Source organism: Crocodylus siamensis, chromosome 5 (assembly GCF_052110815.1).
Source record: "Crocodylus siamensis isolate JL-2025a chromosome 5, ASM5211081v1, whole genome shotgun sequence".
NCBI classification, from domain to species: domain Eukaryota; kingdom Metazoa; phylum Chordata; order Crocodylia; family Crocodylidae; genus Crocodylus; species Crocodylus siamensis.
The window spans coordinates 194936230-194950811 of NC_143399.1; the positions used below are offsets into that span (position 1 = coordinate 194936230).

General features: G+C 44.2%; 1 protein-coding gene across 9 annotated transcripts in view; it reads left to right on the top strand.

Moving 5' to 3' along the window:
* Positions 1-14582, top strand: part of KMT2C (lysine methyltransferase 2C) — a 301422-nt gene that overhangs the window by 282012 nt on the left and 4828 nt on the right. For 8 of the 9 annotated variants that reach the window (XM_090047708.1, XM_090047707.1, XM_090047706.1 and 5 more), the window contains 9 exons: positions 991-1169; positions 1255-1409; positions 1598-1850; positions 2938-3077; positions 5080-5184; positions 7564-8683; positions 11336-11472; positions 12939-13081; positions 13351-13519. In XM_090047708.1, coding sequence (XP_089903834.1) covers positions 991-1169; positions 1255-1409; positions 1598-1850; positions 2938-3077; positions 5080-5184; positions 7564-8683; positions 11336-11472; positions 12939-13081; positions 13351-13519 — 2401 coding nt within the window. The remainder of the gene's footprint in view (positions 1-990; positions 1170-1254; positions 1410-1597; positions 1851-2937; positions 3078-5079; positions 5185-7563; positions 8684-11335; positions 11473-12938; positions 13082-13350; positions 13520-14582) is intronic. The other variant, XM_090047709.1, reaches the window with a different exon arrangement.

Consider the following 14582-nt stretch of genomic DNA (forward strand, 5'->3'; position numbering starts at 1 on the left):
ATTGAATTAAAAGCATCTGACACTGCAGATAAACTCTGCCTTTGATATAGAGAAGAAAGTAAAAAGCAAGACTAATATCAGCTTTTTGTTACTGCCTTGCATGTTTGTAAGATAAACAAGTGGCTGAAGTAGTAACTCGATAATAAGAATATCCAGCAAGCAGAGTTGAAGTGTATCAGGTAGGACAGGAGCCCATGCAATCAGGATCTGGCCCATGGAGCTGGAAAGTCTTGCCCCTGTCTGTGCCCATGCTGGGGCTGGGTAAAGAGGAGCTGCACTGGGGCCAGGCAACTGAAAGCTGTGCCCACATGGCCGCCACTCCTCCCTGCCTCACTCCCCAGCTGCAATGTGGGTGCAGCTTCCAGCCAGTGGGGAACTGAGCCAGGGCGAGGCAGCTTCCAGCTGCGCCTTTACCAAAGCTGGGCAGGGATGCAGGAAGAAGTGGGACCAGTGCAGATGCAGCCCCCTACCAGCTGGAAACTGTGCCTACGCTGCAGCTAGGCAGCAGGGGGCTAGGGAGAAGCAATGCCAGTAGCACGAGTGCAGTTCCCTGCTGCCCAGCCCCAGTACACCACCCCCCCCCCCCCCCCCCCCCCCCCAAGTACAGCTGGTGGAAGCTGTGCTTATGCCCATCAGAAAACAGGAGGCTGGGAAGATCAGTGCCAGCCCAGCTCCCAGGCGTGTCCCTAGGCATGGGTAAACCCCCCTGTGGTGCACCGCCAAAATGGGGGTGGGTTTCTTGGCCTGCAGCTTGAAAAGGTTGCTAGCCCCTGAGTTCAGGACCCTTTTTAATGGTGGGTTGAACTACTGGGATAAGGTAGTTTCAAGGAAGACATGGTTTGATTAATGTCATAATTGTGTTATCTGTTTTTCCCAAATGGCTAAGTAACTTGAACTAGACTGAAAACGCAAGTGGATTGTTGCTGGTGACTGAAATCCATCACTACCTTTCCATAAAGCATTTCCAAGCATTGAATTTTTTCCCCTCAGAGTTCAGGATCACTGTGATGACCGGGACACACCTGAAAGCTTTGTTCCTTCTTCCTCTCCTGAAAGTGTTGTGGGAATGGAAATAAGTAGGTATCCAGATTTGTCTTTGGTAAAGGAAGAGACCCCAGAGCCTGTACCATCCCCAATCATTCCCATCCTACCCAGCAGTACTGGAAAAGGTAAGATGAAATGCACTTAGTACCTGTCTCTCTCGATTCAGATTCCTTCAGCTTAACTTCATGTGTGTTTCATTTTATTTTGAAGGTTCTGAAGCAAAGAGGAATTATATAAAATCAGAACCTAGTTCAGGAACTTTACCTGGTTCTGGTTTCTTTGGCTCTCAGCTTGGGCCATCCCAAAATGGTCCTAAATCTGGCCTTATATCTGTAGCAATTACATTACATCCCACTGCTGCAGAGGTAAGGAAATAAACTTCAGTGTTTATAGGTAATAATCCATCACTGTGTGTGTCTGGTATATTATATAAATAATGCACATGTGAGTTAATGTAGTAAAACCGGTCTCATAATCTTCTGGAAATTGATACTGTTGTGTAGTTTACCCTCTGCCTGATGAATAATGCTGTGTTTTGCCGTTGTTGTTTTAGAATATCAGTAGTGTCGTGGCTGCATTTTCCAATCTTCTCCACGTCAGAATTCCTAACAGCTATGAGGTTAGTAGTGCCCCGGATATCCCATCTTCCATGGGAGTGATGAACAGTCACCGAGCAAATCCATCTATGGACTACAGACAGCACTTACTACTCCAGGGTCCTCAGGCAGGACCCATGGGCCCTGCTAGATTAGTGGGGTCATATGGACTGAAGCAACCAAATATGCCATTGCCTCCAAGCAGCAACGGTGAGTAGGCTTACATCTGTTTCTTGAGTGTTTTGTAGTTGCCTGTGTCAGCCTTATGAACTCGACCACCAGAGTAAACTAGTTGATCTTGGTTTTAATGATACTGTTTTATCTTGCATCGGGGTGTCAAACATACAAGCCCATGGGCCAGATGTGGTCCATGGCACCACTTCATCTGGTCCACAGGTAGTCTTGTGGGCTACCTGAAGTTGAGGGGGATGGCCAATTGAGTGTTGCATGCTGCAGAATTTGGGGTCCCTGGACCCTGATGGACATAGCCGTCAGTGGCAGAGGGGCGAGTGAGGGCTGTGCAGATACTGTCCATGCTTGCCCCACTGCTGCCTGATCCCAGACCTGTGCCACCACCTTCTTCTCCCACCCACACTGCCGCCCAGTTCCCCACCCATAGTGCCTCTCAGTCCCTTACGCTACTACCTGTTCTTGGTCCTGCATTGCTGCCCAATCCCCCCACCTGCATTGCTTGCCTCAGATCCAGAGTCAGTACAGCTGCTGCTGGCTCCATGGATCTGGTCCAGGAGGAGCCCCCCTGCTCTGGATTCAGCCCAGAGCCGAGGGAGAGTTTGACATCCCCGTCATATGTGATCAGTACATGCGGACCTATTCCTGATGTTATCATGGGCTGTTGGAGATTGGAGGTTGTATTGTGTGTCTCGTTGCCAGTGAGAGTATGTTGCCATACAGTACACTGTATTCTCAGTATAATTTTAAATTACTCTACTGATGGGCTGTTCTGGGGGACTTCCTCCATTTGAAAATTTGAAACGGGCATTTAAATACATAAATATTCCGATGTTACGTACATATTTATCTTGTGTGCAAGAACATGGCTTTGCGTGATGATTCCCATCAGATCTATAAAAGATTTTTGTCTGGTTTAGACAAAAATTCCCTTCTGTGCCTAGTTCAAAGCTTGCCTTACACACTCTATTCTGGGCAACTGATCAGATCTGATCTGATCTCAGTATTAACTTGTTGAAGAACATAGTGTGTTTCAGCATCACTTAATTAAGGAAAATGGTTAGAAATGCTAACATGCTTTCCCTTTTTTCTTTTTTTTTCTTTTTAGGTATAGCTGGTTATAAAGATCACAGTCAAAATATGGCAGAAGGCTCGGTGCTGAGACCTCAGTGGTGCTCTCACTGCAAAGTGGTTGTTCTTGGTAGTGGCGTGCGGAAATCTTTCAAAGATCTTCCTTTCCTTAAGCAGGTACTACCGTGGAAATTTTAATTTCTTGCTCTTAATAGCAACTGAAATCAGCCAATACCACTGACTCTCAAGCGGATATTTCCTCCATTAAGTCCTCCATCCACATGCATCCTTCTGTTGTCTCTTACCTTATACTGAGTTTGTCACCTTTTTGGGTCAGCAGTTGTCTTTTAGCTGTGTTTGTGCAGCACCTGACACAGCGTGGTCCTCATTCACGTGTGGGGGCCCCTTTGCCTTATTGAAATTACAGTTTATATTAGCATATGTTGCTTATAAATGGTTTCAGTAAATGGCCGGATAACCAAGGACAGTTGTTTAAGTGTTGCTGTCATGGTTTCTCACTTCTGGTAGGTTTAAAAGAAGTAGCAGGGCTCTCTTTCCAAGATACTTAATGTTTTACTGTTTCAGAGAGCATTGGAGAGTAACTCTGGGAGCCACTGCACTGTAATGGTACTTCTGCTGCCTTCTGCTTAGAAAGATGAATCAAATTTAAATCTTGGTTTCATGCATTTTCTACCATTTAATGGACATAAAAACCTGCCATCCTTTGTAAAGTAATTTGTTAGGGCTGTCAATTAATCACCATTAAAGTGCACTATTAATGTAAGAACCAATTAACTCATTTAATTTTTAAACACATCAAATTGTACATGTGGTTTTGAAGCCTGCACCCAACCTACCCTGCCCCGCTACCGTCATTGCTGCTTCTGGGCTGCCCCGCAGGGCGGTGGTGACAGTGCAGAGGAGCCACAGGGCAGCCCAGGCGCAGGCTCTGGGCAGCTGCAGCTGGAAGAGGGGGAAGCACACCCACACAACCCCCATCCAGGGCCCCAAACACCCAGACTGGCAGCACTGGGGGTTTGGGGAAGATGGCACAGAGCCACGGCAAGGCTTCCTGGCACTCTCAGGCGCTACAGCTTGGGCTCAGGGCAGGTCAGGACTTCCAGGGAGCTCTGGTAGGAGCCACCTCTGGGCCCGCAGGTCCCCATGCATCCCTGGTCTAGACCCCCAGGGAGTGGTTGCAACAGCAGCCCTGCGCCCCCACGGAGGCAGCTGCCACCAGCGGGCTGGGGCGGGATTCCAGCAGAGCCATTTCCCACAACCCCTGCACCATGCCACATGCCTGGCCCCAGCTGCCACTGTCTGGGCAGCACTGCCTGGCATCCTCAGGCCTGGGGCAGGTTGGGACCTCCTGGGACCCGCTGAGTAAATTCTGGCCACTGCTGCTGGGGTAGGGGCAGGGTGAGCTCGCTGCCACTAGGGCCATGCTTGGGCAGAGGGTGGTGCCCAGGGCAGCTTCACAGAGACCCCGCTCAGATCAAGCATGCGGGGGTCCCCCCTCCCCAGGCCTCAGACTCCTCTCTGGGCTCCAAACCCCACACACACAGCCCCCCACAACCACCACCCCAACCGTACAAAATAACCTACATAATTTTGAGCTTTTCTGAGCATGATGTTGAGTTCTTAGCCGTGCAATTAAAATCGTGATTAATTGCAACTAGTTTTTTTAATTCTGCAACTACTTGCAATCAAGTTTTCTAATAGTTTGACAGCCCTGTAATTTGCATAAATTACTGAATCCACAGCAGTGTTTTGCAGATAATCAGCTGGTAAACCTATGTGAACTGTCTTTAACCAACCTAAAAGCAAAAGTTTTGTTGTGATAAATGAGAGGTGTCCTGTAGGCACAGTGTCAAAGTAAAAATCTTATGGACATACAGCATATGCTTCATATTGATTCTGTTGCGCTTCTGCTGAAGGGAAAAGATTTTCAGGAATAAGCCCAAGGTAGTAACCCTTGAAATTGCCTAGTATAGTATTTTTGTTACAGTAGTGCCTGGGGACCCAACCAGGATTGGAGCCTGTTTGTGGGAAGCACTCTTCAAATAGAGAAGGAGAGCAAGTGCCTGGGCCAAAGGGCTTTAGTTTCACTATGCTGATAATAGCTAAATGTTGTTCCCTTGAATGGACTTCTAACTGTCTTTGGTTTTTTAAATCCCAGGATCCTCAAGAGAGCTCCGATAAGCTGAAGGACATTGTCTTTTGTAGCAACAACTGCTTTGTCCTTTATTCAGCAGCTGCACAAGCAAAAAAATCAGAGAGCAAGGTAAGTATGTAGCTCTGGGTCACAAACTAATAAGCAGGGATTATTTTGCAACTTCTCTAATTAAATAGAAAAATCGCTCTATGTAGACCTTGAACTAGGGGTGGTTGACATTTGAATGAGTCATGCTAAAACAGGGCATGAAAATTCTGAAGCAAAAGAAAGAACAGGACTTCAAATCAATACTCCTGTTTGCTGAAAATATAAAGCTAAGGGAGATGCTGTTCAATGCATTAGCAACCTTTTCTTGACTGGGTTTAAGGACTCAGTCTCAGACTACCACTAAAATCAATGGGAGTCTTTCTGATGACTTCATTGGGCATTGTTTCAAGCTTGAGGTGCATTCGGTTGAGCTGTTCTGTGCAGAGGAAGAAATCATTAACAACTGTACAAATACTAACTGAACATAAGTTTGCAGGAACACTTTATGCTCTTAGTACAAAGGTTGGGCAATATAATCTTACTCAGTTGGCTTTTTATCTGCATTAAATGCCCATTTTAAAGAACTAATTACCAGAGTATAAGTTGATAAGGAACATGGTGACTTTTTATGACAGGAGAACGTGGGCAGTAGTTATGGAAGTAACGAGTTTGCCTAACATTTCAAGAAACACGCCCAACAGCAACTGTGGTTAGGCCAAGTATTTTTCCCGTGTTCTCCAGAGTGAAGTTCATTTACATTTTAGGCCTGTGCCTAAAATGTCAGGTGCATTCATTTAATCTTCCTCATTGAAATAGGCAAAAGAAGCCATTTCCTCCCCGTAGTACGGGAGGGATATGCAAGAACCGTGAACCATTCAGAACTGATCAGGAAGGGGGAGGGATGGCAGGGAGGAAGGCAAGGTAAAGACACTTAAAGCAGGGCATGTCTGTGTATATGAATCCAGAATAGCTCTAAGCACACTGTGTTAGGGCATAAGACATTCATTAAAATTAATAAATGCTTCTCTTATTACTGTGCGTTTTCCAGCTATCCCCGAGTTATGGTTAATTTCAGAGATACTAAAATTGATTATGCAGCTTAATTTGACAATAGCTGCACTTTTAAATAGATTTTAATATCATTATTAAATTGTGTTCATTGAAGTCTAAGCAATCCTAATATCGTCACTGACTTAATATATTCACTCCTTCAACCCACTTAATTTAGTTGGTCAAATAATTTTCCTTTTTCCAGTTGAACTGTATTTTTCCTCAGGTAAGGTGGAGAGAACTGAATGCTGTATTTTAAGTGTTATATAATCAATGCTTTTTAATGTGTTAACATAAGAGTCACAAATTTACTGTATGACGTGATGGCTTTGGCACAAGCTAGCACTTTACTCGCCTTTATTGCTCTTGCTGAATGGTCGGAGGCAATAAATATTGGATTTATCAGTTCATTCAAATCTTTTTCCTGTACCACAATAAGGAATTCAGTACCATTTAAAAAAGGATTTTTATTGGGAGTTAGCTGTATCCAAATGGATCGTTTTCTATTTAAGTGTATTTGTTAGATTTCATATTTGGCCACTGAGCCCTTTCAGGTAATCTCTCAATATTATCTCTAAAATATACATATCCTTTTGAATCTTGACACCCCGCCCCCTCCCCCAGCCATTCAGGACTCCGCTTCTTACCAGCTTCCCTGAAAAATGCACAGGTTTTGGGCCGAATTCTGTTTCAGCTACTGGGTGCCCAAAGCATTGCTTAGACCTAAGTCTGAGTTGCCCAGCTGTTGTGTAGGACTGACTCTGTCTTCCCCTCTGGATGTCTGAGTTCCCCCATTAAAGGAGTAGGGCAAGAGCCGTGTGTCCCCTCATCCTGTTCCAAGAGGGGAGTCTGAGGGAGATGATACACATGCTCTTCTGTGATAGTTGAGTAACTCAGAATTAGTCTGCAGCTGCTTTTTCGTTTTCATCTAGGTGAAAAAGGAATTCTGTCCTTCATGCCAAGTTTTCTCCCTCTGCCAGATAACCAGCTGTGTATTTATTCATCTTCCCTTTAACCTTTATTTTGGAGATTTTTATATAACAGTCCTTCATAGTTAACTGTCCAAAACTTCCTAAAATAGAAACAACCGACAGATTTACTACGTTTCTATCTAGGCCATTTTTTGTTTCCATTTGTTTTTAAGTCTCTAAAAAGAGGGAAATTGATGCATCTCCCTGTAAACTGTAAAGAAGCCATATATATGTTAATCTAACCAGAGCAAATGTATTGCTCTGTGGCCCAGCACAAATTATGCTACCAGTGAATCAGAATGGCTTCTCTTGTCCCCCTTGTTGGGTTTTTCTACCATAGTGTTTTGCATTCAAAACGTAACCCTGGAGTTGTCTGTGTGACCTGAAGGGTATTTGTTGTTGTGTGAGGCTTTTTAAGGACTTTTTATTTATTTCCTAGGAATTAATTCCATCCTTGCCACAGTCGCCAATGAAAGAAATGCAACCGAAAGCATTCCATCAGTACAGCAACAACATCTCCACTTTGGATGTACATTGTCTCCCTCAGTTCCAGGAAAAAGCGTCTCCACCTTCATCACCCCTTATCACCTTCCCTCCTGCATTTGAAGCAGCCAAGGTAGAGGCAAAGCCAGATGAGCTTAAGGTAACAGTGAAGCTAAAGCCCAGGTTAAAAGCAATACACAGTGGTCTTGATGATTGTCGACCTCCTAATAAAAAATGGAAAGGAATGAAATGGAAGAAATGGAGCATCCAGATTGTGATTCCTAAAGGATCGTTCAAGCCTCCTGGTGATGAAGAGATAGACGAGTTTCTCAAAAAACTGGGCACAACCCTTAAGCCTGACCCTGTGCCTAAAGACTATAGAAAATGTTGCTTCTGTCACGAAGAGGGTGATGGATTAACAGATGGACCAGCAAGGCTGCTTAACCTTGACTTAGACCTTTGGGTCCATTTGAACTGTGCTCTTTGGTCTACAGAAGTCTATGAGACACAGGCTGGTGCCTTAATAAATGTGGAACTAGCACTGCGAAGAGGCTTGCAAATGAAATGCATGTTCTGTCACAAAATGGGCGCTACCAGCAGTTGTCACAGGTTAAGGTGCACCAATATTTATCACTTTACCTGTGCCATTAAAGCACAATGCATGTTTTTTAAAGACAAAACTATGCTTTGCCCCATGCACAAACCAAAGGGAGCTCATGAGCAAGAACTTAGTTACTTTGCAGTGTTCAGGCGGGTCTACGTTCAGCGGGATGAAGTGCGGCAGATTGCCAGCATAGTACAGCGGGGAGAGCGTGACCACACTTTCCGTGTAGGGAGCCTAATCTTCCACACTATCGGGCAGCTGCTGCCACAACAGATGCAGGCGTTCCACTCATCAAAAGCACTCTTCCCTATCGGTTATGAGGCCAGCCGGTTGTACTGGAGCATGCGATACGCAAACAGGCGCTGTCGCTATCTCTGCTCTATTGAGGAGAAGGATGGGCTTCCACTGTTTGTGATCAAAGTCATTGAGCAAGGTCATGATGATCTGGTTCTTTCCGATACAACACCAAAAGGTAACCACAACTGTGCAAGCTAATCTAAGAGCTGTTGTAACATTTCACCTGTGTTTTCCTGGATGGTTTTCTTGCTTTTTCTGTTTAAAAATGTAACTTGCTCTCTGATCATCTGTATTGTGTAAATGTAACTTCTGTACCCAAGTGTCAAGGCTGTAATTCAGTCTCTTGAGAGCTTTATTCTGTACTGTGCATTTTAAATATGAGACTTGTTACAGTGAATGGGGACACAATATTGTGGACTGCAGATAAAATGGAAGAGCAAAGGATGTTTGCGGCCACTTCATAAGGAGGTGCTATATTGGAATGGTTCCTAGCTGTTTACACTGAAGACACCCCTGCATAACTTTCTAGAATTTAGTGGCACCTAAAGACAACTTTATTGCTTGTGGTGTTTACCTTCTTGCACCCTGCAGCTCCTTAAAAGGATCTCCCAGGTGGGGCAGGTAGCCGGGGACCCGAGAAAGCATGGTAGTGTGGGGGTGAATGGTGCTCAGAGCTGGCAGGGAACTTAGCAGCGAGCCATTAGACCCCTGTAGGAGGCAGCTGCCTAGGGGGGAATGGGGGGGGTGATAGTGGCCACTGGTGCCAGGAAAGGGTGGCAGGGTCCTTCCACCATCTCCCCCATTTCTGCCCCCAGCCTGTACCTGAGGGGTGTTGCAGCTGCCCCCACTAGCTCCTCCTCCAGGGACTTGGATGCCAGTGTCCAGAGCCACCTGCCCCCACAGCCCCTTCTACCAGCTCCAGGAGTTCGGGAGGAGCAGGGGAAATGAGCTGGCCTGAAAAAATCCAGCCCCCACTTGCCACTTCACTTCAGTGTGCCGCTCAAAGCACAAGGGCAATCAGCTCCTGGGCTGCACTTAGCTCAGCTCATCCTTCTGCTCCTCCCGTGCTCCTGGAGCCAGCGCAAAGGGCTCTGGGCAGCGCTGCTAGGACGGGCACAGGGTAGCCAGTGCCTGTCTCATCTCAGGAGGCGCCGGGTGCAGAACCACCGCTGCGTTGCCTCGCTGTATTCCATCCCCACCTCGTAAGGAAGCACCAAGGAATATAAATGAAAACTGGATGAAAGAAGAAATATGTGTGCATTTAAGGTGACCATCTCTTCATGTGGCGTTTTGGGGCTTGCTCTGTATTGCGGTGCTCTGATCTCCAGATCAGACCTGTTCAAGTTAATAATGGCACAAAAATGTTTTCCACCCCCTGCTCCCCACTGCAGACTGTGAAAACACAGCAAGGGCTCTGAGAGTCAAGCTGGTTTCTTCTGTTTCATACATCAGCTCCAGCAATTTGTGTGCGTGCAACCCCATTATCTTCAAATTATGCCTTCAGTGACTTGCGCAGATGTATTGGACTGCAGCTTTACTAGATTATTCTGTACATGCATGATTCACAAAACAGAATGGGTTCCAGCTGCCTCAGCCCTAGCCCTGTGCAAGGAGTAACTGTATCACTGCTTGCAAGAGTACCTTTATCACTAAGGTACAGCTGAGGCCGAATCCATGCAAAGAACAGCCCTGTCAAATGAAGAAATTGGGGTTTGTTTTTTTTACCTAATCACATTTCAGAGCATTGAAAATGCGTTTAGTCAGGTCAGCAGTATTGTACCAGGGTTTGTCACATCTTGGGTATGGAGGTGCTGTGTAGACAGTACACTCAGACCCCGATAAGGATAGAAATGCCCTGTAGTGTTCAGCAGGGACATGTAACTAAATGAGGCAAGTCAAACAATAGAAGGGGCCTCATTGTTATTCAGCTGCTGTGCAAAATTTGAAGGGTGGTGATCAGTCAGAGAAAACTAGAGCTTCAAGTGTCCAAAAGGATAATAAAGGACCCATTTGTGCTCAGACACGATGGTGATGAGCACTGGCTGGATGTGCTTGTCGGTAGTGTGACTGGCACCATGCTTCTTAGTGGGTAGAGGATCCTTGGGTCCAAGAGGACTTAGCATGTTGCCCCGCTGTCTTCTCCCTCCACTCTTAGCCTGACATGGGCACCAGTCTGAGGGGTTAAAGATGCATCCTGCGATGTTAACACATCTGAAAAATTTCTAGAGGTGTCATACCTAACTGACCGAGTCATTCTCATGGTGTGAGCATATTGTTTCTACAGCTCTTCTTGTGCTGTGAGAAAGAGAGGTCAAGATCCCAATGTCTTCAAATCCCCTTCATAACAGCATGTACCCGCCATAAGGCACTTGAGAAATAATCAGTTTAAGGAAGTGAAACATTCTGATTATTTTGGGAAACTTTACTTTGTGTATGATTTTTAAATATATCTAATTAGAAGGAGAAAATCACCTGTCTGATGACACGAGTAAGAATTCGTTTTATCGTTACTGAACTTAAAATTCTTACCCAGCACAAAGTGTGGGTAGCCCTCCTTAGAGCTGAGGGAAGTATAATGGAAGTGCAACATTGTCTTGAATTATGCTCATTAGCATATAATTATTCAAAAGATTATCTAATTCAACTTGACAAAGCTGGTGTATTTTATTTCTTTAAGACGATCTATCCTGATGTAAAACCAATGGTCACATCACTCTTTGGCCTTTTTAAGAATCGTTTCTGGCTCTAATATCTGCATTTGTTTGCTAAACCTATAGCTGTTGACTTCGTTCTGTTCATTGTAATGTTTTTCCATGTGGTGATGTAGGTGTGTGGGATAAAATCTTGGAGCCCGTTGCTTCTGTTAGAAAAGAATCTGAAATGCTCCAGCTGTTTCCTGGATATTTGAAGGGTGAAGACCTCTTTGGGTTGACAGCCTCTGCAGTGGCAAGAATTGCTGAATCGGTGAGTCATTGCCCCCATTCCTGTCTGTTATTTTACTTAAATTAAATATTAACATTTTACAACAACATAACATCTCTGATGGAAATGATACATTGGTCACACATGTATTTGTGTAAATGTTAATAAGTAGATTAGCTCCTACTTTGTAGTGACTTTACCATTTAGAAGCTGGTCAAAGGCCCCCAGGAATGGAAAGTCTACTGGGGGGGACATGAAAAGCAGTTAATCCTTTTCTACCTTGAGATACTCCAAGCTTCAGACAGCACTGGGAACTGCTTGGAGAAAAGGGCGGCCAGTGATGAGATGATTGGGTGAAACCTCAGTCAACAGGTCCAGTCGCTGGGAATTGGAGAAACTGCTGTCTTTAGCATAACTGCTGAGAGAGAAGAGGAGAAAACTAGGCTGCATTTCCCCTAAGGCAAGGGTTCCCAAACTGTGGTACACGTACCCCGTGGGCACACAAGGCATCTCTGGCGGGGTACATGGGAGAAATTTGTGTAATGGCAGATTTAATTTTTGTTATAATAATAATTGGCGTATCAGCAGTTAAAATATACATCGTATGCTGGTAGGGGTACATGGGCAGCTGGTAAATCTGGAAGCGGGTACGTAATAAGGAAAAGTTTGGGAACCTCCGCCCTAAGGAAAAAGGAGGCGACCTTCGTGCAGAGAGGTGCCACGTGAATCACTGTAGGTAGTGATGCTCCCTCCATTTAAAGCTGTTTTCTGCCTTTTCAGGATAGGATTAGCTGTACCAAATAGATACGCTGCACGCACACAGCATTTTGGGACAAGGCTCACACACTGGAAAGGGAAACAACAAGATGTGAAAAAATAGGTTCCCTCTATGAATCTTATATAATTTTTCAGAAAAAAATCTTGCAAATCCTAAAACGTTTTGTTAAAACAGTAAAGCGGGTTTTGTTTTCAGATCTTTGCTGGAAAGACTGGCTGTTTAAATTTTGTCGTTTATAAGTAAGAAAATTTACTCTCAATTCTTAAAACATTTAAGCATGGGTTAGACAACACCTGGCAGGCATGCTCCTAGGTACAGCTGATATTCTAGGTACTTGATCCTATCTCTGAGCACAAGCTAGACAAGATGCCTCCATTTCAGTGATACCAAAAACAGTGCATTTTTGGGCAGGTACCTGACATTCTGGACCAACTCGCAGTCTCAGGCACCCACCGTGTATTTTTGGTGGGAAATTGGCCGGAGGAACAGGCAGCCTTGCTTAAAATGTAATTTATCTCTATATATTTGCATATACAAACTAATCTTATAGTGTAGAGAAGAATCATTTTTGTCAAAGAAAATGCTACAGAAGCCTTGCCCAGAAACTAGTCCATTAAGTTTAAGTCTGAGCTATTCAGATTGTTTTACTGGAACCCAGGATTTAGAAGACTTTCACGTGTAATTGTTGATTTTTCAATCTATTAACATGCGACTACTTGATCTCTTCCAGCTTCCTGGGGTTGAGGCCTGTGAAAATTACACTTTCCGATATGGCCGCAACCCTTTAATGGAACTTCCTCTTGCCATCAACCCCACGGGCTGTGCCCGTGCCGAGCCTAAAATGAGTACCCATGTCAAGAGGTTTGTGTTAAGGTATTTTGTTTTAATTTCACATAGTACAGCCCAGGGTTTCTAGGCCGCCTAGGGTTATTTGTGCTTTTGTCTGCTGCTTACAAACCCTGTTGTCTTTGGCTGTGTATGTGCATGCCCGAACAAAGGGGAGTGCTTTGTTGTCTACGCTAGCTGGCTTTAAGTGTGTGTTTGTCTGAAAGAAATTTTAATGCAATTTGGTTTGTGGTTGCATTCAGAGAAATCTTCAGTTTGTCTTGTATTCTTTCCTGTTATATGCCCAACTCCCACAGGCCTCACACCTTGAATAGCACCAGCACATCCAAGTCATTTCAGAGCACAGTTACGGGAGAGCTGAATGCGCCTTACAGTAAGCAGTTTGTCCATTCCAAGTCCTCTCAGTACCGGAAGATGAAGACAGAATGGAAGTCCAACGTGTATCTGGCTCGCTCTCGGATTCAGGTCAGTCGCAACATCGCTTCATTCTTCAAATGCACCAGAACGTATTTGATCTCGTATACATTTCCCTGAAGGGTGCAAGTAGCATGTGTATGGTGAACTGTTTCTGCAAACGGTCTATAACAGAGATTTGCTTTTCGTTTAATTTTTGATGCGCTATCTTGGAAAATTGAATTCCAATATTTTCTCTCTGGGCCCACTTAACTACTTTCTCAAAAGAATTGCAGTTTAGCGAAGAAACTAAAATATCTGGAGTCTTTGAAGCAGCAGTGATGGAAACATCATGGGCATATCAAGTAGTGATTTTTGGGCTCAGCTAATTCGGAGGTCTAACCAAAAAGATGAGTGACCGGGATGTTGAGTAAAATATTTTTTCATATTGATAAAATTAAGTGATTAATTTATTGGCTTAGGGGGCATCCTGCCAAGTGTTTCAACTCCTTGAAATGTGTTGCAAAATCTGTATGCTGTGCCTTGTATGTAGGTGCTGTATATGCTAGATTGGACTGCGAACAGATATTTAAGTGACTAATGTACTACCACATGTACTGGAGCTCATAGACGGCACTAGTTTCTTTTTCAAAGAATTTACAATTTCTACACAAGTCAAAAAGCTCTAGAGTAAGAAGCCCAGAGGATCACTGGTCTGAAAGGCAGATGATTTCAATGCAATTTTCATGTTTCTCAAACATAAGGATTCAGATGCAGAAAAACTATTTCTGCATCCTGACGTTGGATAGCTAAAATTATAAATAAATGGAAATACAGATGCAAAGAAACCGAGGAATGTACAATTCAGGTTGTTTGCTCCTTTAAACTTTAAAAAATCTATTATTTTAATTCCGGCTTTATTGTGCTCTTAGTTGTTCCTGTTTTTCTGGGTAAATGTGTTGTTCTGTATGTCATTGTTTGTTTCAGAGGGTATGCTCTAAAACCCAAAGAATACGTATCAATGGATTTCTGCTTGCATTTCCTGACTTTCATGTTCTTTAATTGTCTTGCTTTATACTTTTCATTGTCTGTTTTTTGCATGATTTTTTTCAAAGTGGTTTTGAAGATTGACATA